General features: G+C 36.9%; 3 protein-coding genes and 1 long non-coding RNA gene across 4 annotated transcripts; 1 reads left to right on the plus strand and 3 right to left on the minus strand.

The window, feature by feature from the left end:
* The first annotated feature begins 7,150 nt into the window (after positions 1–7,150).
* On the plus strand, positions 7,151–24,239 carry LOC119082233. Its single transcript, XR_005088602.1, has 3 exons — positions 7,151–7,161; positions 17,568–17,574; positions 24,091–24,239. It is a non-coding gene; the product is annotated as an uncharacterized LOC119082233 (long non-coding RNA).
* On the minus strand, positions 7,411–9,413 carry LOC119082231 (homogentisate 1,2-dioxygenase). Its single transcript, XM_037191688.1, has 6 exons — positions 9,257–9,413; positions 8,577–9,027; positions 8,254–8,505; positions 8,027–8,181; positions 7,836–7,962; positions 7,411–7,774 (listed from the first exon to the last, which is right to left on the minus strand). Exons 1-6 carry the CDS (start codon positions 9,269–9,271, stop codon positions 7,464–7,466), a joined length of 1,311 nt encoding a protein of 436 aa, XP_037047583.1. The 5' UTR covers positions 9,272–9,413; the 3' UTR covers positions 7,411–7,463.
* On the minus strand, positions 14,091–19,148 carry LOC119082227 (dyslexia-associated protein KIAA0319-like protein). The gene is made up of 10 exons (XM_037191681.1): positions 18,752–19,148; positions 17,320–17,538; positions 16,445–17,262; positions 16,135–16,357; positions 15,529–16,068; positions 15,279–15,469; positions 14,929–15,219; positions 14,628–14,865; positions 14,378–14,545; positions 14,091–14,318 (listed from the first exon to the last, which is right to left on the minus strand). The coding sequence occupies exons 1-10, from the start codon at positions 18,888–18,890 to the stop codon at positions 14,161–14,163; spliced, it is 2,985 nt and encodes a 994-aa protein (XP_037047576.1). The 5' UTR covers positions 18,891–19,148; the 3' UTR covers positions 14,091–14,160.
* On the minus strand, positions 20,417–23,189 carry LOC119082230 (armadillo repeat-containing protein gudu). The gene is made up of 9 exons (XM_037191687.1): positions 22,507–23,189; positions 22,318–22,433; positions 22,157–22,263; positions 21,947–22,072; positions 21,781–21,886; positions 21,595–21,647; positions 21,001–21,529; positions 20,727–20,941; positions 20,417–20,652 (listed from the first exon to the last, which is right to left on the minus strand). The coding sequence occupies exons 1-9, from the start codon at positions 23,091–23,093 to the stop codon at positions 20,521–20,523; spliced, it is 1,971 nt and encodes a 656-aa protein (XP_037047582.1). The 5' UTR covers positions 23,094–23,189; the 3' UTR covers positions 20,417–20,520.
* Positions 24,240–24,732: the final 493 nt, after the last annotated feature.

Here is a 24,732-nt window from a genome sequence, read left to right on the forward strand (position 1 = left end):
TCAAGAAAATTTTGACACTGTCAAAACACTAAATACAAAATAGCACTATATTTGGCAGCTGTCACTCTAAGCCCTTATGCTTGACGTGCTTTGATTTACTTCAAAACTTTTATTTTGTCAAGTGTCAAATTCCATACCTTTGCAACTTTCACACTCGTCAAAATAACATTTGGATGGAATTAATGTTAATTGACTGAAGGAAATCCGTGGCCCGTCAAGTGCTTCGCACATTTTCTTTTCAGATTGGTTTTACAGTTTTTTCCTTAAACTTGGATAGTTTGAGATGAAATTGATTTTCAAGTGCAGCATTAACTCGATTAAGTAAACAATTCTATTCTAAATTTAAACAATCGCGAATGAGTGAATGCATTATTAGTGGGAAGATAAGTTATTAGTGTGAATCCGCACACAACCGACATTGCGATCAATTATTCGTTTTACCTGGTGTTTGATTTAATTAATTTCCTTTTCGAACAATAGTACTGTGAAAGTCAACGCAGGCCATTAGTACGGAAAAAATACTGCCGTTTAAAGTTAAGAAGCCTCGAGGTTTTTTAATGAAAAGCTGTCAAGAAATCGACGCTAATGTTTGTTATTTTGTGCAAATTAAAGCCAAAATCGAAAAGAAATCCGACGAAAATTCTACGGTAGAATAGTTTTTTTGTCTGATGTCCTGAGACGAACGCTTCGACTCTTTATATTGTGAACATCAGATTTAGCTCAGTAAGAGATGAAGTTTTGTTCTCATGGATTAAAAACCTCGAAACGCAGATTTCACTTATCTTCTTCTGTTACAAAAGACAACCACAATCGAATGTGAAATGGTTATCGATCCATTATGTGGTTGGAAAATATTAGTTCAATTCCTGTCAGCGCTGATAAGTTTAACAGCTGTCAGTCTAGTGTAGCCTACTTTAAATCAGTGATTCGGACGTATTAGGACGTATTCTTGTCTATTTTAAAAAATTTATTAAAAGTTCTTTCCTCAACATCTGCCACTTGTGGCGCAATATTTTTTTGGTAAAATTTTGTTTCTAGAATTTCTTTGGTCAAATTTTTGCTGTTACAGTTTTTGCGTACAAGCTCAGAATGCGTCACCTCCAGCGATATCAGTTGTTTTGGAAGTATGCACAGGGACTTGCGTCACTTTTACTCTTTTGAGTGTTTTTGACTGATATCAGTTCTTTTGAAAGAATTAGTAGATTGAAAAATTTAAAAAATTTAAAAGATTTGAAAAATTTAAATAAAGTCGAAGCATTATAATTTGATCGATTCTATTCATTTTTGAATAATTGTAGTTTTCGAAGAAATCATTTCGAAAACATTACAGTATAAAAGCTGTTTACTCGCGGTATACCTGCGGGTAATCCGTTCAAATGCACGTGTCTAAGCTTTTATACTGTAATGTTTTCGAAATGATTTCTTCGAAAACTACAATTATTTAAAAATGAATTAAATGAGTAGAATCGATCAAATTATAATGCTCCGACTTTAATTTGAAAAATTTTAAAAATTTGAAAAACTTGAAAACTTTAAAAATTTAAAAAATACTAAATTTAGAAAAAAAAATTGAGGCGAGCAGAGCTTACCAAAAGCGAACAAATCCACATAGAACTGTGCGCCGGCCGGCCGCGCCGACCACGCCAGCCGATTTTAGGCTCAGCCGGTAGCCGCAGCCGATACACTCTCAGCCGCCATTAGCCGACGCTTGGTCGGCGGCTGTATCGGCTTATATCCTCGTCAAAGTTTGTTGAAGAAATGATCGCAAAACCGCGGCCGTGAGATTCATTATTTACTATCATTTGCTGGTAATGTAAAGGGCGGCAATATCCTATTTTTTGGAAGAACTATGCTAAGAAAATATCGACACTTTCAATGTTGGCAAAAAGAATACTGTCTAATCCGATGACTAGTAGCAAAAGAAATTTTTTCATTGTTGGATTAGTAGAAAGTCGAGCCTTTTGCTAAGCAATGCAAACAAAAATTTTTTATACACAACAACTATGACTTTAGTAAGAAAATTGTTTTAAAAAAATCTGTTATACGTGCCGGTACCACATCAGTGAACTTATCCCCTGTGAAATATCCAAACAAGTCAAGTTCAGGTTCGAAACTGAATTCAATTTTTTCTTTTCTTTTTAATTCAGATTAGGTCTGAACATTCTCTTCTACATCACTAAACTAACATGTACAACAAAGAGCAACCTTTCTCTACAAATTACGCCGCTTTGTTTGAAATTTCTTTCGACGAACTCAATAAATTGAGATTTTGAAAACTTTTGCATCTTTTATTCAGTTATATCGATTTAGCCGCCGACGCCGCCGTCGCCGACTAATTTTTTGACGTAGCCGTCCGCCGATATCCACCAGCGTCAAATTAGCCGCCGACCTCATCGGCTGAGACCGGCGCACGGTTCTAAATCCACACACACACACTTAAAGGTGTTCTTATATGGGGCCTATATGGGAACTTCGAGGAGCCCTAGCTCCGAAACGAGGCCGGTTCCCCCCAATTTTTTTTTTCTGGAATGTCTTAGAATGACGACTAGAATCTACTCCCAAAATTTCAACAAAATCTAAAGAAGACTTTAGAAGATAGGAAACACGGACGGACGGACGAACTAACAAAGTAACGTAGGATTTTTTCATTTCGTTTAAAGTACTAAAATTGACTAAAATGTATGGAAATGGGGTTTCTCGGAAGATTTTTTGCGTGGCCAAATTTTAAGCTGCAAGAACGTGTGATAGCTCGTTGAACTCGTAGAACTTCAATATTTGCTGTATATATGGTTCTGCAGTCTACGACAAAAATTTTTTTTGGAAATTTTTTCTAGCAATAGGACTTGCGTCACGGGCGCTATGCTAACGCGCGCCCATGATTTATCTTGATAAAGAATCGGAAGAATTAGTGACAAATTTTTGGCTGCGACATTGTTTAAATCATTTATTTTACCAGGAACCATGTTGATTCAAATGTACAAAAATGTTGAGCATGTTGCCTTCTATAAGCAGCCTGTTGCCTGTATACACTTTGGCTCCATTGAGTATGTGGCCGAAGTGTATGGAGTCTGTTTAGTCTTCTTCACTTTCTTTACAGTTTGCACAAAAATAAGCCTTCATGGTAACAAAAATGATTTACAGCATGTATCGGCCAAAAAAAAAGTTCTGTTGGTCTTTAACTGCCAGCTGTTTATATAAAGTTATCAGCGTTGATGGAAATTGAGCTATTGTTCGTTTTCGAATAGCACTGCTATGCATTAAAATATGAATCGCCCCTATTGTGAAGCCTTTAGGTGATCTGATATCTATATCTATCTGTGTTCATTTAAAAAAAAAAAACTAAATGAACGAAAACCATCATTACATACATTTTGACGTGGTGTAACCATTAAAAATTTACTCAACACACAACTACTACAAATAAGGTAATGACTTAAAAATGAAATGAAAAACAATTTAAATTACCAAACAAATACTTTAGAAATTAATCCTCCCAGCAAATTTATCAACTTAATTCAATAAAAACATAAATGCAAAATTATTTTCTTATCAGAAAGAGAATTACAAATTTTAATCAAATCATTAGCAAATAACATGATAGTAAAAAGAAGAAGATGCAGATGAACTTTATTGCACGTTGTTGTATTTATGGATTATATTGTCGAAGGGAAATTACATCCTTGACAATGAGAATATATTTAAAATAAAATGTTATGCACTCTACAGTTTTCGAAAAAAAACCATATATTTATTACTGAATTTAAACCAACCAAATTATTATTATAGAAAATAAAAATCTTTAATAAAATAAAAATGAATTAAATTTAGCATAAAAACAGATTTTAAAATAACATTTATGAATTTTAAACAATAAATTTAAAATACCAAATACGATTAACGCACTCCTGGCAATAAACTAGATTTGATAAGTGATAAAATGAGTGGTACGATTTTTATAGTATAAAATGGGCCTATTCTATAGATTCTTTTTAGAAACAAAATTCTGGAAACAGGCCCTGGAAAGCACTGTTGCTCGAGATAGCTTCATGCCAATACCTTATTTTGGCATCTGTCTCGTCTAGTTTATCGATAGCAGTGCGCTGTTACTAAACTTAATAAACTTAAAGAAGAAATATACCATTACGCGTAGTGCCTGTAAATCTCTAGTCTGAAAAAAATTCATTTGTGAGAATGTTAACTATTTCGTTTATTTAAATAAATTTGTTTTGCTTTTAGGAAGGAGAGCGACAGTTTTCTGTTAAATATTGTATTGAAACACATGAGATATTTTTACGAAACATGTTTAAATTGAGTATAACATTGAAAAAGCCAAAAGTATATAAACACTGGATTTAACACAGACCCTTAGCGGATTACAGATCCTGACTTTCAGGAGAATTAATCTTTGTTCTGTTGCCTTCATCAATGTAATGAAAAAAGGATGAATATTCATAGCAGTTTATATCAGCGTGTGTGTTCAGCATTGAAAAACAATAATATTGCATCATTTTACACTTGCTCGGTTATAGGCACCATTTGGTGCATAACGCAGCACGTACTTCGAAAAATCTCTAAATGTGGTATAAAATTTCTTTTTAGTTTTGTTTGTCGGCAAAAATTGTTATGTTTATAGATATAAAATTATTTATACTTAAATTGCCTGAGTAAAAAGCTTTTCGAAAATAAAGTAAAGACAAAACAACAAAAAACTTTTCTTTACAATCAACCTAAAACCACCCGTCCCGAACAGATTCGTATCATGTCCGTACGTTAGCGAGCAAGTGCCCTATAGTATGTTTCGTACCTGTGGCATTTGCTAACTTGCAATTTGCTTACTCACGAGGGGGAAGTTTGTATCCAGAGCCGAAGGCAATGGTTATGATCTCCAGAGTGAGGAAGCAAATTTTACGTGTTACGGCATGTTTCATTTTCATTTACATTGCCTAATCACGTAAAGCATTGTACTTACGAGGTTCCAAGTTGTGTTTTTGAAAAGTGGGGAATACAGCCCTCCTTCGGGTCGGGCTGTAACACCTCACTTATCAAATAGACCTCGGAAGTAATATACTATTACCGCAGGTACGTATTATATATTACATGCTAGCGTCCGGTAAGTACCATTATTCAAAGACGTGAGGTAAAGTTAACTTTACTTCACTGACTTAAAACTTCGACTCAAGTTTTTTAATAAAATACCTTAGGGGTCATTCAAATAGTGCGCACGCTCACCTGGACCCAAAACTTTTAAACTGGGAATGTACCAAAAACCTACTAGAACTATCACTTTGCTCAAGAAACTCTCTAGTCGGTCATTGTATATTCTCAAAAAGACAATCAGAATAGCCAAACGCATGTGGAATTACTTCTTCAGCGAATGACAGATTTCCTGTATTGGGCGATTTCTTGAGCCAAGCGCTGTAAAATAGTTATTTAACATAAATTAGATACGGTGTTATGTTCATAGTAAGACTGACATATGCGATATTTTAATTCAAGATAGACAAAGGTAAGTGCTATTATACTTTGGCTATTGGCTTTGGTCTCACGTTACAAAAGAAAATTGTATTTTCAAGGTCGAACACTTGGTCGAAGGATTGATTCCAAACACCTTCTCTACACAATTTGTATAAGAATGAAGTCATCTGGATGGAACCAAAGATCTTCTCCACACAATTTTATAGACGGACAAAGTCATCTGTATTTAATTAAACACCTGCTCTACACAATTTTGTAGTAAAATCTTTTTACAAATTGTGCAGAAAAGGTGTTTGTGTCAACGCAAGTGACTTCGTCCGTGTACAAAATTGTGTAGAGAATGGTTATCCAAGTGACCTCCTGACACAAATTTGGTTACGAATTGCGTTGGAATCAATGCTTCGACGAAGTGATATATATAAACGTATAGTTCGACCTTGGAAATACATTTTTCTTTTGTAACGTGCGAATAGCCAATAAAAGACTATATGCACGTCTTATTAAAGAGTGACTATTCGCACTTTAATAGCATTTTCGATAGACAAAATTGGGCTTATTCCCATATTTTCGTGTGGTGTTACACTAAAATTGATGACACTATCACGCAAACACTTCTTCTCTTCTCTTCTTCTTCTTTTTCAGCCTGTTTCTATCCACTGCTGGATGTAGGCCTCTCCAACTTCTTTCCATTTCGTACGATCCATTGCCATTTGCTGCCAGTTTGTACCTGCAATATTCTTAATTCCGTTTGTCCATCTCTCTGGTGGTCTACCTATAGCTCGTCTTTTATATGGTCGCCAGTTCATGATCTTTTTGGTCCAACGTTCGTCTGTCCTTCTTGCAATATGTCCCGCCCAGCTCCATTTCAGAGATGCTATTCTTTCCATGACATCAACGACCCTGGTTTGTTGTCGAATCCATTGATTCGTCATTCTGTCTCTGAGTGTTATTCCGCGCAAACACTAATTAAAGTTTATTCTATTGACTTTCTGGTTCCGCTACCACAAAAACGAACAATTTTTGGAATACAAATGTTTTTCGGAAACGTGCGCACTTTTGAGGGGAGGGGTTTTGAAAAACGTGCGAAAGCGTGCAGAGGGGGAGGGGGGTATCAAAAATGCCCAGGAAACTGCGTGCGCACTATTTGAATGACCCCTTACTTGGTAATGGGGTAAATGGTGTAAATGGTACTCGGCTACGCTTCGATCGGCAAATTTCACACAAAAAGTACTTATTCCATCATTTGCCCCATTGATAAGTACTGTATTATTCCAAAATTGAATCGTTACCTTTGGTATGCATTTACATTTACTAAATGTCACCTTTTTCACAGCAAAAAGAATGAGAAAAGTTTCCTCATACTTTTGAATTTCATAATTTAACGATTTAATGAATAGGCAAACAACGTTACAGATGCATCTACTTTTCGGCTTCGCCTTGGTAGGTAATAAATATTATGTACGTATGACAAAGCGGTCGAGGCTTGCCGAGACGGCTTTTCATACGTGCATATTCTTTTTTATCGCATAAGCGAAAACGAGACAACAAGATATGCGAATGACACTTTGACAATTTACAGAAGTATAATGTTTGTTTATATATCCTAGGTGAATAATTTTTTCGGGGAATCACACCGCGTATGCGATAAATAAAGTTACTAGCGAGAGTAATTTACCATTTTGTTTCGTCTGGTTTAGTCAAGTGTAGTGGTGGTAATAAAGTCAGGTAAAAGAAAAGAACCAGCACTTATTTCATTAAACGTTTTATTTATTAAATAATAAAATGATCATCAAATTTCATTTAATGGTTAGTCAACTTCTTGTGAAAAGCATTTTTTTTTCGTGTTAGGATTTTGTTATGTTAGTACAGCAAAAAAAATGTAAATTTATGCCTCAAGGCTCCAGAAATTCAAATATTTTTAAGCGACGCAGCTATTTCTGCTTTTGATTATAGGGCGCCTTTTGGTATAAATTACAAAGTGACTTTCATCAGTCAGATAATTTGAAATGTTTTTCGAGTTTCTGCCAACACTCATAGTAATTAACGTCCAATTTCTGACATGTTTCCTCGCCCCATTTTGTGACTGCCATGCTCAACGACGACTCGAACATAAACGCCTGTGTGTCATCAGCTACTCGTTGAGGTACCAATTCTGCGTTCGAAGCTCCCTCAAAACATTGATGATCTGGTCCATGTGGCGTCATCATTGAATGTAAAGAAGCTCCGCCCGGCAGAAAACCACCTTCTTTCGCTTCATATCTTCCCAGTATGAGTCCCATAAACTCACTCATACAGTTTCCTGCGTAATGATTTTGTTTCGGTGAAATTAGTATGTGTTTAAGTAGTGATATTGATCTTACTGTGGTAGTATGGCGGTCTGAATGTATTTTCCTGTACACTCCATCTGGGCGGGAAAACCACAAAATCTGCTATAGCTGTACCGTAGCGATGGCTCGGACAAGTCAAGACGGTAAATATGCTCGGATCCTTCAAGTCATAAATGTGTTTTCCATTGAAAAAAGATTGAGGTGAGGTACAACGAATAACTTACGCAATGATCAAAGCTGACCGAATTGATGACCATAAAGTTAGCCAAATTGTATTTATAAGGAACATAATTTCCATGCCATGCTACTACATCGAATATCGAATGATTTGATTCGGCCACGAACAAGGCCCCTTGGTATTTCGAAATCGTTTGGAAGCCTGTATTTGCAACGAAAAGATCCGTTAAAACAAATGTTCATTCTAAAAATCATGTACAAACTTTGCCCTAACCATTTACATCCCGATCTTCGAACCAAGCAACTGGCGTTTGGAAATCTCTGGGATTAGCTAGACCATTGGCTCCAATTGGACCCAGATCAGGCAATTTAAAGTGATTGTCATAAACTTCGAGTATATACCCTCGCGATGGTCCATCAACATTCACAGAAAACCTCATTCCCTGCTGCAAAACGCAAATCTCATTCGGAGCCACAAAAAGTTTTCCAAATTCAGTTGTGATGTCCAGACCGCCTTCCTGTGGCACTGTGACAACAGAAAATTTTCAAAATTTCGAGAATATTTTTTTATCAGAAATGTTAACCAATTATGAGTACCAATTAGAAAATCTCCGTCGCTATTGTAAAATGCGCGATCCTTCATAGACGAATTGCAAAGATAGACATGAATTGCGATGCCATGTCTACTTTTCGGATCACCTGCACCGCAAACTGTATGAAGTCCCTCAACGAAATCAATCTGACCGTTTAGAGGCAGATCAAACGGATTCCACCGCATCTGATTGGGATTTGGGTACTGTTCGTTCCAATTAATGGTCAATTGATTGGTGAATGTGACACGTTCGAATGGCTTATGTACGACTGAGGGACGAATCCGATAGAACCAAGACCGAGAGTTTTCGGTGCGAGGAGCAGTGAATGCAGTACCGGATAGTTGTTCAGCGTACAGACCATAGGCGCATTTTTGAGGTGAGTTTTGACCTTCAGGTAATGCATTCGGATAGTTTGGATGTTCCGATGAAAAATGGGAACCAAAACCAGTTAGATACTATGCAAGAAAAAAAATCACTTGATTTATCAACGTTTCATTTTTAATCAGAAAACAGGTTTTTGGTGTAGTCGCCATTGAAAATTGGTTCAATTTAGGCGAAAAAATATTTTCAAGTCATTTGTTTCGCATTGTTAATCAATATGCATGAAATGCACACAATATTATACACATAGTTCACAACTGTATTGTATTTGATCGAACGTACACCTGCACGCAGAATATGTACCTTATATTCCACCATATCGTCAGCCTTTCTTATCAGAGATGTTGTTCAAATTTTTTACACAACTTATCTTTGCCAAATACGATTTCCAACTGAGACAATATTGTGGATTCTCAGCATCACTTCGTTGGCTCCACATTTATCTACATAAAAAACTCATATTTTATGCATATTTGAGGTAAATTAATTGATGTTATGCAAGTTTTCTGTGCGATAAACAAAAATAACAAACAAGTTTTAGCGAACGCGTGATTTTCAGGTACAGAAGAGATTTAATAAAAAAAAGCATCTCAACTGAATTGTATGTAGCGGGATATCATGCCTATAATTCTCGTTGAGGGTTCCTCGTTGAGGGAAAATAAATTGTTTCTCCTCAGTGTGTAGTAGGGTGAAGCGTTTTGACGAAAGTATTTTGTTTTTTAATGCCTGCGGGTAGGTTCGATGCAGAATGGTCACCTGATCACGAAAATAACAACAACAAAAAATGAAGTTCGAAGCTCCCATGCGCACCTCGAAAACCGACTTTTTGTTCCCAAAGCCATAGTGTGATCAGTTCTGGCGACTGTGTGGAAAAAAATTTTGTTAAGTGAAACAAAATGTGAAGAGAAGTAACAAGGTCAGTGTCTTTCTTTACGGATCAAGTATCTTTCTTCAGGGATCTGCTGTTTGTAAATAAGTGTATGACTGGCATAGTGGTAATATGACTAGCACTGTTACCCGGTCTTCAATCGGGTTTTACCCGTCGGTATCGAATTGATATTGCACTGATATAAGGGACTACTTATACCTTGAATAAAACCTCAACAGCAAGAAAGATAATTGGACGAAATCGAAAACTCCCTCTCCCAACCAACAGATTCTCAAAGTATATAAACACTGAAGGTAGCGCAGATCCGCAAAAACATGCGAATCCCTACTTTGAGGTGAATTTATTGTATATCAATACACATGCGTACAACATGCTATAAATATATGTATTGGCGTCATACGAAATTCACCTTAAAGTCGGGATCCGTATTTCTTGCTATTCCCTGAGGGACTGCGCTACCTTCAGTGTTTATATACTTTGCAGATTCTAATAGATATTCACTTTTGTGATTACAAAACCAACTTCAATCAAATGGGACTTCCCCTCAGTTGTTACTAAAATGTTCATTTATAGCGCCACAGTGTCATCTCTCGAGTGTAACCATGTATGAAAGAGTGATATATACGACAAAGTCGAATATTCGTGTGACAAAAAAACTGTGTTGGTAACACTGATTTTGAGTTAGTGTTGTATGGGGACAATCTAGCGTCATCTAGCGTAGCTTCATTTAACTATGAAATTTAACAAGGAATACTAGCTGAAAATCAGTGTGACCAACAGAGGTTTTTTTAGCCTATGTTATCATTCATATATGGTGTAACTCTATAATGGTTTGTACCATAGAATCCACAGATGTCATTCATTTCGCCATAGAGATCTATTGAGTCAACAAATCAACGAAATTCTCTTTTTTCGAGCTGACAAACGTAACGAAAGCTTTTCGCAGACGCGAACCTTTCAAGCTAACGGAATGATGACAAAATTTGATAATCCACTGAACTAGTCCCAAGTTATTCGAAATGACAAAAATAATCCAGCATTATCATCATTTGTCTGATATCAGTTCAGAATTACTTAGAAGTTATCGTGCTTTCAAGCGTTACACACATTTCTGTATTTTACGTTTTGTCATCATTTCATTCATTTTAACTTCATTAGGCGTATTTTCTGACTTCTTGCAATTTAAAGAACAGTGGTTTTGTTGAGTCGAGAATATCCATCAAAAGACTTTCCAAAAAGTACCGGATGTTTTATAATTGTACTGAACCCGAGATTCTGACTTAAGACCCTGACTTTCATTCGAGGGAATTATCAGATAATCAATTATCTTTTAGAATATTGAGAACTTTGTATAAGACTATCTCCACTAGATGATGAATAAAAGAAAAACGTCGAACAGTAACACTTAAAAATATTTATTTACTTTGTGAAAAGACTAGATTATACAAGTTAAATACATTTTATTTCTCAATTACAATAGACCGTCGATCTAACGAATACATATCAAGAATACTGAGACCATTATATCCTTTTAAAATTTTAAATGAAATCGGATTCCATTCGCAATTCGTTAGAAAAAGATTCCATTGTTATTTAAAAGATTTTTTTTTGTAAAAAAAATTATGGATTTCTCGTTGTGTTATTTTTAAATATAAAGTTGATTTGAAGTAAAATATACAATCTTCATTTGATAATAAAACATTTCTTATACGACAAATATTATGACAATTGTTTTTCTTTCATTGGCGATTTTTTGCTTTAACCTTTCTACTTATTGTGGTATAAGCAACTTATTATCGAGGGGTTGCTCACTTAGCTGATTAACATGATTAACCATTTGTTAATCAAGTGATTAACCATTTGTTAATCAAGTGATTAACCACTCAATACTCAAGTCAAATGTCTTAAATCAGTTTCTAATCATAATAAATCAACTAGTAATAGCAATTTATCAAGTGTAATCAACGAAATTTCACTGATTTGACGAGATCCAATTTTTGCGTAATCAAAGTGAGCAACCCCTCGCTTATTATGATAAAGACAATGGAACATTAAAAATTGATTGAATCTGCACAATCAGTCATTCGATAGTTTTCATAGCGAACAATTAAAAGAGCCATTCGTACAGAACACTATTTACAGGCAGTGAATATCAGATTCTCATAGGATCACAATTAGAAACGTGCATGCCATTTCATCTACGACTTTTATTTTTTAGAGTGAGGAGAGCCGAAATGATAATAGGGATACACCATCATGGTTAGTAAAGTTGGTAAGCATGGCAATTTTGTCAAATTTTGATATTTCTCCCAAATATTTTATGTCATAAGTGTTTGAAATCGAACCTTACGAACCATAATGGTTTACCCCTAATATATTGGTCACAAATACCGTGAGAGAAATGTGAGCAAAGCAGTACAGAGCATCATGAGTTCATGGTGAAAAATCAATTAGAAAAATATCTGGATCAACATTAAAGTTTTATTTCAGTCATTAATCTGTGCTCAAATTATGGCTCTGCTCTAGCAGTCAAATGTCGTGGAACAAATGCTTTTTGTACTGGGTGGTGTAATAACATACCGATTTTAACTAGTATGCTTAAACGAGGAACTGATATGTACACTGGCCCTTTGAATATAAGTTCGTAAACATGGTGAACATTGAATGTGAAATAGGGTGTAGCAGTTGTTATATAATGTTTTAGTTTTGACACTCAGTCACGATCTAAAAAAATATTTTTTAGATTTGATCTTTTTTTGATAAATAGTCTCTGAAGTCTGTAGATTAGATTAACATATATGTGGACCAAACCAACATTGTATGTACACTGAACCGACCGTAAAAAATCGATATATGCGACAAAGACTAAAAACGACGGAATTTTCAAAGGTCGACTTTAGTGAAAATGGTTCACGTTTTTGTTCTGAAAGCTTCTTTTCGAATCACTGGTTCACTTCACACAAATTTAATCAGTTTATGTTGCCTTGACTGTACCTATACAGAAAATTAAGATTAAAATTTTATTTAATGATTAAAACGAGGAATATTGTTGACATCACAATGATTAAGTTAATTTTATTGGTCATAAAGACCATTTTGACTAAAATATACTCGGGACATTTTTTTTGAGTGAAACGCTATTTCCTTACGCGATTCGGTTAATGTTTACAGTGGCAGAAACGACGGTAAGAGAGGGAAAACGAAAGCAAAACGGAGAAATATTTTGTTTTCTTTTGATGTGACCATGGTTTACCCAAACTGAATCGATAGAAACGCTTAATAAATACCAATGTAAACAGCAATCCGTTTCGGTACAATGCTTCTCGAACTCAAAATTAGCCCTTTTTAAAGCCTCAAACAAAAATCACATTTTTTTAAATTAAAATTACTTTGTTCTCTGTTCTTTCTTATACCCTAAGCTTTACATGACCCTACAAAAACCGTAAAAACAGTGTTCCATGAAAAACATAATATAAATTAAAAATAAAATATTCACAGTGATAGGCTACGACTGAATTGAAATTGATCATTCCCTCAATTTTTTCCCCCTATAGTCGAACCTCCCATCCCGGTGGCTATGTACCGGTGATTATGCACCGATTATTTCCGAATGAGACGACAAATACAGAATGAAAAAAACATCTCGATATAAATTCAAACTCGCATCGTTTGTATTGCACTTGTTTAAGAGCAATGGACCCCTTGCAAATTTGTAGCCCACATTCAGGCGGAGAAATATTCGTTTTTTGATGATTTCTCTGAAGCAAAATAAATTTAAAAAAAAAACCATTAGAGCACGCAAAAATGCGTAACTTTCAAATTGGTTTGTGGGTGATAACTTAACCCACTTGGAGAAACCTTTGCAGATTGTGTAAATTTATCTAATCTGCACAGGAACTTAACCCACTTGGAGAAACCTTTGCAGATTGTGTAAATTTATCTAATCTGCACAGGTTTCTCCAAGTGGGGTAAGCTATGACTCACAACCAATTTTTCTTTTGAAAGTAACACATTATGGGGTGTTTTAGTGGTTCTACTTTTTCAAAAAAAGATTTTCGTTCAGAACAAATATTTTTTCTCCTATATGTAGGGTACAAATTTGCAATGGGCCCATTGCTCTTATGCACTGGCACACAAACACACACCAATTAAAACACAAATTTTTAACCCGAATGTGCGCACTTCACGAGAACAAACTTTAAGGCCGGTAACTATAACTTTGTCTCACGATGTCTTTCATGTTTTTAGATTTTTTGCAATAAAAACCTACAATCCGATTGATCAACAGCCGTAATAGTGTGGATAATATTAAATAAATTTAAGTTTTAATGCGTCGCCCCAGTCGCGTTACCGAATATTTGGACTGGCCATTTTTAACCGAACCATTTGAGCGTAAAATACCATTCGATTTGGAACGACTTTCAAACAGTACATCCGAATCTGTTTCCGAGTCGGATAGAGATGTTCCTCGTGTCACTGAAATTGTATATTTAAAATTAAATCTCATTAGACCCAAAAATCGCATCTGAACTTACGCGAAGGAATCTCATCATCTTGTGTGCCTAGCAGGGCATACTTCTGAGGTTTCGTTCGAGTTCTTGGCTTCTTCGATCGTCTACACATGCAGGTCAGCCCCCAACAACAACCAGATATGGATAGAAAACCGAGAAACACGCCTATGACGACGTACAGGATGGACCAATCTGCAAGAAGCAGTTCAATAGTTCAACTTAAGACGAAACACTTAGTGACAGTCATAGGAAGGGAGCGGAAGAATATACTCACCACAATTGGCTGGACCGATTCCCCAAAAATAGAATACGTCGGGCATCCAAAATGTATCGCACATACACGCTCGCGTTTCCGAATTACACACTCCATGGCCAGAGCACTTGTTCTGGCAGAACATAGTTCGAACATCAGATATTGATGTTCCTAGAATGCTGCTGTCTCTCCAAAATCTGTCGGTCAATAATTTTTCCACCTCCAGTCCGGGCATGATAATCTTTTCGCTGTTGGCCGACTGTTAAAAACAATGGAAATGTTATTTGTCGCTCCATTTTCCGGAACTCTACTTTCACAATACCGTTTGTTCAACGAAAAACACCAGAACTGCTTCACCAGTTTTCTGTTCCATTTTCAGATCCCTCATATGAAGCTTCGTATTGTCACCCAGCAACAGCATCAATTTCGAGCGAATCGAATCAATTTCTTGTTGTGTCAACACTGACACACCCATGGTTAAAGTCAATTCTACCATGTTCATGACCATCGGATCCGGATGAACAATTATACTGACTGTGTCGCTACTGGTCAACCCTTGAGCATCCGCCACTGTAAGTGTAAATACATAACGACCCGGTACAACGTCTACAATCTGTAATAAACGAAATTTTAGATGGGAAATCTGTGGCGTTCTCGGGCAGTGACTCGTACAATTAGCACAGCTTCGGAGCTCGTGTTTCCCACAACGTTTCCGATGGCTAAACTATTTCCATCTCGAGTCCATGTATACCGAACGATACCCAAATCATCGCTAGACTTTGTACCATTTAGGTAAATTGCACTTATTGGAAGTGTTAAACTCTGATCACCACCGGCATTGCTGACTGGTGGCGCGTTCTTTTCTGTAAATAAAATACGATTTTAGTGAACAAGTTTTCATCGCTATAGGCACATCCCATACCTTGAATAACGGTCACTGTCACTTTATCACTTGCGTTGTTCTTGTTTTCGTCGATCACGCTTAATTCAAACGAATAGCTTCCGATGGTCATGCCTGTGGCATTGGCAATGGATGCATTTGAATTCAATATGGTTACCACTGTCGGACCAGACACCAGCTTCCAAAGATATTGAATGATTTTGATGTCATCCGTTGACTGTGAGCCATTCAAAACGGCCCACGTCTGAGGCAAATTGATGGTGGAATTTTGTCCAGCATTTGCGACCGGCGGTAAATTGGTTGGTGCTTTGACAAAAACGTGCACTTTGGCGGTACTCGACTGGTTACTAGCATCGGTTACTTTCAGTTCAAATGCGTAAATTCCCTCCTCAAGATTGGACAGCTCCAAATATGGAGTGCGTGTATTTTGCATGTCAACCGCTTTGGACACATCGCTAGCATCTTTGGTCCATTCCCACGCGACAATTTCCCTATCATCTGTGCTCTGAGAACCGTTTAGCGTTACATTATTGTGTGGCAAGTACAGTATGACGTCAGCGCCTGTCAATAATTTAGTATTAATTTAAACTGAACATGACTTTCATATCAACTAGATGTTTCATATACCCGCATTAGCTTCTGGTGGATAATCGCTGGCCTTTAACAACGAAATTGTGGCTGTTGTTGAATTTTTTGCTTTGTCAGAATCGGTCACAGTTAGCCGGAAAGTATAATTTCCGGGACTAGTTAGATCGGATAATTGTAATGTGCTAGTTTCCGGTAATGTCGGCTCATAGCCAATCGGTCCAGATATCAAGTCCCAGTGCCAGTTAACGATTTGGTCATCGTCCTGTAAATGAACGACAACGGTTGTTTTACATGGGAGGTTCTATTCCACTTAGGATCGTTTGCAACAAGCAACCTCTCTGCTTCTTACCTTGGAAGTGCTACCATCCAATATAGCTTTGCTTGTGGGCAATTTTAAAGTTTGCTGTTGCGGTGTTATGATCACTTGCGGTGGAGTGTTAATCCGTTTCTCCGGCAGAACAGTTACATTCGCATAAGCTTCTCCTTTCAGCATACTTCCGGTAACAACCACTTTAAATCGATATAGTCCCTCCGATAGATTGGACAGTAAAATTTTGTCTTTAGTCTGATCTGACATCGTTCCATTAACTGCATCACTTGGCTGCGTAATCAGTGACCATAGATATTTATACGTATCACCGCTGGCCTGTTCATCCGGAACTGTGTACGCAATCAGGGTAGCTTCCTTTTCCGGCAATCTCACTGTCTTCGACACCACAGATACAACCAACTTGTTTGTGGACGGTTTTTCACTTGAATCCGACTTCGTCACAGATCCCGACTCACTTTCACCGTTCAAATCTTTTATAATCAGATTTTCTGCCAACTTCAGACTAACGCAAACACCTCGCTCATCTCGTTCGTAGCCTTGAATGCAATTGCAGACTCCCTGCCTCGATTGGGGTATCAATTGCACACATTTTTCATTCACTGGACACATTTTTAGTCCCATTTGGCAGGGTGCCATTTCCGAGTAAATTTTAGATTCATCCATTTGCAGATCGCCATCATCAACATACTGACCGGACGGTGGATAGCCCTCAAAGTAATTGCTACCATAAAGAGCATCAGCCAAGTTCATTTTATCGAAATACGGTGGGTTCACTCGATTCTCCAATTGAATATCATCGAAGTCATGGGCCTTTAACACGTCCATCCACGAGTCACCTGCAAAATCGGAATTTTTCAGCGATTGTTTTTGTTGAAAATTTTGTTGCTACTTACCATCTGTTACCGGATTCACTAAGACCATTTGCAATTTCGTCGTGACATTTAGCTTTCGTGCTGGCATGCATAGATCGTTGCTGGAGCACTGCACTTGATAGCAAGTTTCATTGAAAATAAATGCTACATTGCATGTATTATGTTGACAGCAGCTTGCAATGCAGGGCAGTAATGTCGTAATTTTTGGATATTCCGAGAAATTTCCAGCGTTTATGTTGCCTGTAAAGAATTAGACGAATGTAGAGTAGACTCAAGGTACTCCAACACAATTCGATATGTGTTCAAAAATGCTACTTCATGTATAAAACTTCATAAGAGCACGGAGAAATTCAGAATTGGCCGAGGTGTAAGGCAAGGTGACACCATTCCACCGAAATTATTCACGGCGATTCTGCAGAGTGTTTTTAGGAAGTTAAACTGGAGTAAAAAGGGAATAAAGATAAATGGAGAGTACCTGAGCAATCTCCGCTTCGCTGATGACATTGTACCGATAGCAGCGAATCTAGGTCAGGCTCAGCTTATGCTACAACAGTTAAGTGAAGAGGCAAGCAAAGTTGGCCTCAAGATGAACTTATCGAAAACAAAAGTCATGACCAACATCGGGGACGATAGAGAGATCAAAATTGGTGACACTGTCATTGAACGAGTCGACAGCTATGTATATCTAGGACATAAACTGAAGTTAGGTCTGGACAACCAAACTGCAGAAATAAGACGTAGGATTGGTCTTGCATGGGCAGCGTTCGGAAAACTCAGACTAATTTTCAAAAGCAAAATGAATAATAGTCTGAAACGCAAAGTTTTCTACACTTGTGTCCTTCCAGTGCTCACTTATGGAGCGGAAACGTTAACTTTAACGAAAGCATCCGAAGATAAATTGAGAGTGACACAAAGAGCCATGGAGCGGAGTATGCTTGGAATAACACTCAGAGACAGAATGACGAATCAATGGATTCGACAACAGACCAGGGTCGTTGATGTCATGGAAAGAATAGCATCTCTGAAATGGAGCTGGGCGGGACATATTGCAAGAAGGACAGACGAACGTTGGACCAAAAAGATCATGAACTGGCGACCATATAAAAGACGAGCTATAGGTAGACCACCAAAGAGATGGACAAACGGAATTAAGAATATTGCAGGTACAAACTGGCAGCAAATGGCAATGGATCGTACGAAATGGAAAGAAGTTGGAGAGGCCTACATCCAGCAGTGGATAGAAACAGGCTGAAAAAGAAGAAGAAAGAATTTGTGTCGGATTCACTTAGTTTTTTCGTTTACTCAAAATAGCGTTACAGTCAAAGTTAATGATGAAATTATAAAGTTTATTCCATAATTTATATGTTATATCTACACTTCAGTCTTAGACGTTGAGAGATAAACAAAAAAAAACAATCGAAATAACACTTCTAAAACGAAAATATAATCTCACCAAGCGGTGCATAGCCATTGAACACTTGATGAAAAATTCTGGGGCAATTGTCATCAATGTTAAATCCAAATGCTTGCGAACAATTGGTCAGGAAAATCATCGACACGATTACTTGTACAAAATATCGCGACGATTCCATAGCTTTAATGCAAAATCTGTTCCGCCAATGTTGGAATGTAATGTTTAACAGTATAATTGCTTCACGTAACCGAAAAATTATTTAATTTACACTATGGCACTTCTCGTTACATTTAATTTTTGTTTTTCCGAGACTTAGCTTAATGAGCTTGTGCTTGTTCCATTAGATATTTTGTTGATGAAACGTACGAATAAGTATTTCGTCTACACTTTTTTATATGCTTTCTGAATGATGTTTTCTTTTAGTTGGTTGACACTTTAAATGTCGTAGGTTTGGTGACCAACTTCAGTGTTATAGTATTTTTGCGATTTTTGCTGAAAAGTTTTGTCAAAGATGACTGAGTTTGATGTTTGCCAAAGATGACTAAGTTTGATGTAAAACCTTGCGTTTTGAACAACGAACGCCAACACAATCTATGGTCCAATTCGCAACGTTAAAAAAATCGATAAACCTGTTTTTTTTTGTGTTTGTAACATCGACATAATATAGGGTAGATAAGTAACTTGTGTCCTTCCAGTGCTCACTTATGGAGCGGAAACGTTAACTTTAACAAAAGCATCCGAAGATAAATTGAGAGTGACACAAAGAGCCATGGAACGGAGTATGCTTGGAATAACACTCAGAGACAGAATGACGAATCAATGGATTCGACAACAAACCAGGGTCGTTGATGTCATGGAAAGAATAGCATCTTTGAAATGGAGCTGGGCGGGACATATTGCAAGAAGGACAGACGAACGTTGGACCAAAAAGATCATGAACTGGCGACCATATAAAAGACGAGCTATAGGTAGACCACCAGAGAGATGGACAAACGGAATTAAGAATATTGCAGGTACAAACTGGCAGCAAATGGCAATGGATCGTACGAAATGGAAAGAAGTTGGAGAGGCCTACATCCAGCAGTGGATAGAAACAGGCTGAAAAAGAAGAAGAAGAAGATAAGTAATGTCAAAGCAACTTTATGCGGAAAGGTCACATGGATGTATGTGTAACGTAACTTACGTTTTGAGAAAGCGCGCGAAATAATGTCATACAAATATTTGAAAATAATTGAAACTCTGCATTTCTCAATTTCCTTTTTCTCTTCGTTTTGTGTTGTGATTCGTATTTTTTGCACTTGTATGTGTGCTATATTTCCGAAATTTCGTTCTTCGTGTCTCATTATCTACAGGATATTATATCGATCGTTTGTAAAACCTTGCGTATCTGCAATGAAAGTAGATAAGTAGGTATGGTGGCCCATACAAGTCGGAGCACATACGGATTTGCATGGCGCCACCTCAAACGAACTCATTTCTAGTGGAAATTTGCGAAGATTTTCAGTGAAACTAAACAGAATTAAATCTAGTAGTTCTTCTAAATGCGTTTTTGTGGCAATCAACATACAAAATTACATTTCATTGAAATAAATCAATAAATCATTGTCAATAAAAATACTATTGAGAAGCTCAGACAAACAGTCAAGGGATCTGACCCACCCAAAAGGTGGGGCCTAGACTTTAAAGAAAATTCCAGAATTGTTGAATAAGAATTTATTATTATTCCTGTAGTAGGTATGCATCGGTCAAAAATACAATTTTGCGATGAATTTTAGAGTAAGCCATGTCGCCTACGAAAAATTGTTTTTTCAACGTCTCGCAGTAAATTCTTCAGCTCGAAGCGCAAGCTTTCTTATATTTTGTAGGCAACCAGCTGATGCCTCTTGAAGTTCTCTGTCTTTGGATCCTACCGTTTCCAAAAGAAATGGTACAACGCCACTCTGAAGTGATAATTAAAGCAATTGGGAAGTTAATTTAGCAGGCTTTAGTATAAACCATCAGTTGAACTCATTACCTGATGCATAGTTATACAGTTTTGTGAGTCTTCTGACAGTCTATGTAGTGCCATTGCAGTGGTACGATGCACTCTAGGATTTGAGCTAACCATGTATCCGACGATTGGTGTCACAGTTCTCAACCTTCCCAATTCCTGAGTATTGGTGCCGTGAGGCGCACAACTGGCAATGGCTGCCGCAAGATTTTCCCGCAGGAGATCGTCTTTTGTATGCACTTAAAGGAAAGTAAAACCACTAAGTGCATATGACACCGATAGATTTCCAATAGCTTACCCAGATCTGCTAACATGTAAATAACTTTGTGATCGGATAATATTGCCAAATTCTCCTTATTCTTAGCAATTGTTGCTATTGCGGAACATACTGCGGACAGAACCAAGGTATCGGTCGATTTCATTAATCCGACAACCAGTTCCATGGCACCAACTAAACTTCGCACTAAATCGCCAGAATCTTTAGCATTTTCAATGCACGGACACAATGCATATGCAGCGTAGGCTTGAACTCGAGGATTAGGATTTTTCAAAAGTGACCAAATTAAGCGAACAGCATCCATTTCCTCTAAAATGGCCATACTTTCCGGATCTTTTGCACATTCCGTCAAGACCTTAGAACAGTTTTCCAGCAGAGGAGCGTGGGTTCCATTTAGTAAATTGACTATTAGTGGAAGGCCGCCAGTTACACGAAGTGTTTCGCGATTATTTTGAAAGCGTACACATTCGGATATTGCGCCGACAACATTTGTGAGCACCTCGTCGTTTTCGTCGTTTAAAAGTTGAACCAATATTTGAACAGTACGTAGCTGAAAAATTGTAAAAAAAACATTTTTGGTTTCGAGTGTGTACAAAGGATGGACATTAAACCCACATTGTCCAGTTGTTTTACACTCTTTTCGATAGCAGCACATTTCCATATTGCACCTACATAGTAAGTTTGGAATAGTTATTTAGGAACAAAACTACAGTTAAATAACGATTGAATGAACCGAAGGAACTGATAATAACGGACGATACGATTGCCCCGTTTGCAAAATGTTCAAAAATTATAACTTACCAGTAGCAGCTGCAATTAGAGGCTTGTTTTCCCGGTAGTTTTTCTCCTTTACTATGGCCACTAAAGGATCTAACCCATTGGATTCTCTGACTAAATCACTAGCCGTCTACGCACAGATTTGTTGTTTATTTTCATTTTTAAAACTGTCCAAAATGAAAGAGCATACCTTGTCATTTGCACATTTAAAAATTGCTCGACTGCACTGCATTTTCAATTCCAAATCGTCTGAGCTCAAATGGCCAACGATATCGGGTATCATTCCTTCAGTGGTGATTGCTAACTGATAGGATGGCTGGAAAAGTGTGCGTGGAACATTAACGTAAATGTGCTGAAGCAACGCACTGTCTTCAGTACGTTGGCTGAAAGATTAACATACTTGCGTTGCGCATTGTTGACACGTGGACATCATATTGACAACTACATCGAAATGAATACTCTTCAGTAAGCGTGCCATCAACGGCACGAGTCCATACTTTCGCATAGCTACAAATATAATTTCAAACATATCCTACCTACAGTATTTGGTGGAATGCATACCTTCAATGTTATGTCGTGACTCGGACAAAGAAGATAAAGCTTTAGCGCCAGCACGTGCCATATTCAAGTACTCCAATTGATCTTCGTTTAACTTATTACGAGGTGTGGTAAGGTATCTGATGGTGTAAGGCGAGAAAGAAATATGGATTCTGAATTTTGAATAATTTCGTCGTAACTCATTTTGCCTACTCCATTTTCACATCCAGTAAATCGACTAATTTCGGTATTCCTCCGCACTTTCGTACATGCTTTCGGGCTAAACGAATTTTACTCACGTTGGCAATCGTTTCAGCCGAAATGGTTTTTAAATCCACTGCTGGTTCAGAGAGAATTTTAACCAGCAATGGAATTCCGTCCAAGTCCAAGATACTCTTCCTAATGTCGGAATTCATAGAGATTTCGGCGAGAATATGCAGTGCGCCCAATCGACATTTCAAATCGTTGCTCTCCAGCAAATTGACCAGGACCTCCAGGCCACCGATATCCTGGATAGCAAATTGATTTATCGGCAATTTGAGTTCGTAATCCTTTAAGCAGCACAACGACACAATGGTTGCGGTCGGATTGCCAGCCTTGATGTACTTAACCAATTTCTGAATGTTGTAATAATCAGCTGGCAACTCCTGCGACCGGGCTGTTTCTTTCCAATGATCTTCTTCGTCAGACGATGAAATTACTTCGGTAGAATCAGAATCGTCACTTTCATGCTTCACCGACTGGGCACCTTTATTTGATTTTGAAGTTTTGGATGACTTGGGAGTCGCTTTCGTCGACATTCTTAAAAGAGTATTTTGCTGCTAAAATCTATAACGAAACTTGTATACACGGGTTGCTAGGGGCTACATCGAAATATTATTGTGACATTTTCTTGGATTCTCCCGCAGTGGAAGTTTGTTCAATATAATGATAAACATAATGATACGTTAAATGTATACTAAAATGTAATTATACAACACTGAATTTAGCATAATATGCTCAAGGCTGTAATCATCCATCTTATCATATTTGCTCGCAACCCGAAATATTTCAGCTGAAGACACGATATATGTTAAATTTGTAGATATTTTCAGAATATGTTATTATTCCATCGCACTACACATAATTTACATAATTCATTTGGACAAGGCAGCAATTGTTTAAAAGCTCTAATAAAGCATAGAGAAGAGAATAGAGCTAAAATTAATCATTTTTGCATAAACAATATCATCCGATTTAATGCGTTAATTTTCTGTTTATTTAACTATAGAAATTATAAACTGTGTTTCTCTTCTTTTTATGCTCAGAATTTTTTTTAATGATTTTTAATGAAGAACACGACACGATTGGTTATTGAAACTCGCACGTCATAACCAATTCTCCTCCTACAGATCCGCAACCGATCCGCAATTTTTCCATTATTTTTAACTTGTCATTTACCTTTCGAAGAACATCAAATTAGGAAAATCGGAAACAATTTACTCTAGTTATTTTTCAGCTTAGAAATGCTATAAATCAAATTGGATTTGAAATAAAAATAAATAAAAATTTTTGATGTGCATGGGTGATACACGAACTCACAACCTTCAACTTGTCGGGCTGATGATCTAACCAATTGAGCTAAAACTTTCTATGAGTACATTTTTACCCCCTAAATTTACTTAGCTTGTTAGTTAGATAGAGTATTTGATGAAAACTATATTCATCTGAATTTATCATAGTTTCTCAGACGGTTAATTTAATGCAGGGGCCACTGAAAAAGCTGTGTCCAAAGGCGGGTTTAGGAGCATGTTAAAGTGATTTTCGGTAGAGGTTAGCACCCTGATGAAGAAAAGTTAAGGTGCCAGGCTGGGTTCCTGGGCAATAACTTTTGGCAGCGGCTCAAAGTCCAAAAACCGTGTTTTTTCACACTTTTCGTTGAATATCAAGAGAACCCGAAAAGATAAAAAGTTGGTTTCTTTGGGATAAACATAGAGTTTTGAATGCTGAACAACATTGTCGAATACAAAAAGTTTGTGGAAAATACAGGATGAAAATACACAAAATTTAAAGTTGTTATATCTGTGTTTTTGACGAAAATCAGTCACTTTAGGTTATTTTGTTCGTCTTTTTAGCTTTCTTTGCATATATTTTCACTGGGTAACGTAGATCTTGATTATATGAAGACTAATGAAGAAAACAAATTGCTTTTTGAAGGTACAGGGTGATGCAAAAAAAATACTGTGTAGGAAAATCGTATTTTCATACAAAATCCTTTGATTTTGAGCTCTTTTCTTTGTTTTACCACCTTTCTCTGTAGAAAATCTAATTATTTGGAAAGAACTTAGTGAATAATGTATATCGAGCTTTTTTCTGTAACCTAAATTCAAAGTTAGAATGATCTCATTACTAATTTTGGAAAAGAAAAATTATTCATCTTTTTCTGTAATTTCTTCATAC

The sequence above is a fragment of the Bradysia coprophila genome, unplaced genomic scaffold, assembly GCF_014529535.1.
Source record: "Bradysia coprophila strain Holo2 unplaced genomic scaffold, BU_Bcop_v1 contig_400, whole genome shotgun sequence".
In the NCBI taxonomy this organism is placed as follows: domain Eukaryota; kingdom Metazoa; phylum Arthropoda; class Insecta; order Diptera; family Sciaridae; genus Bradysia; species Bradysia coprophila.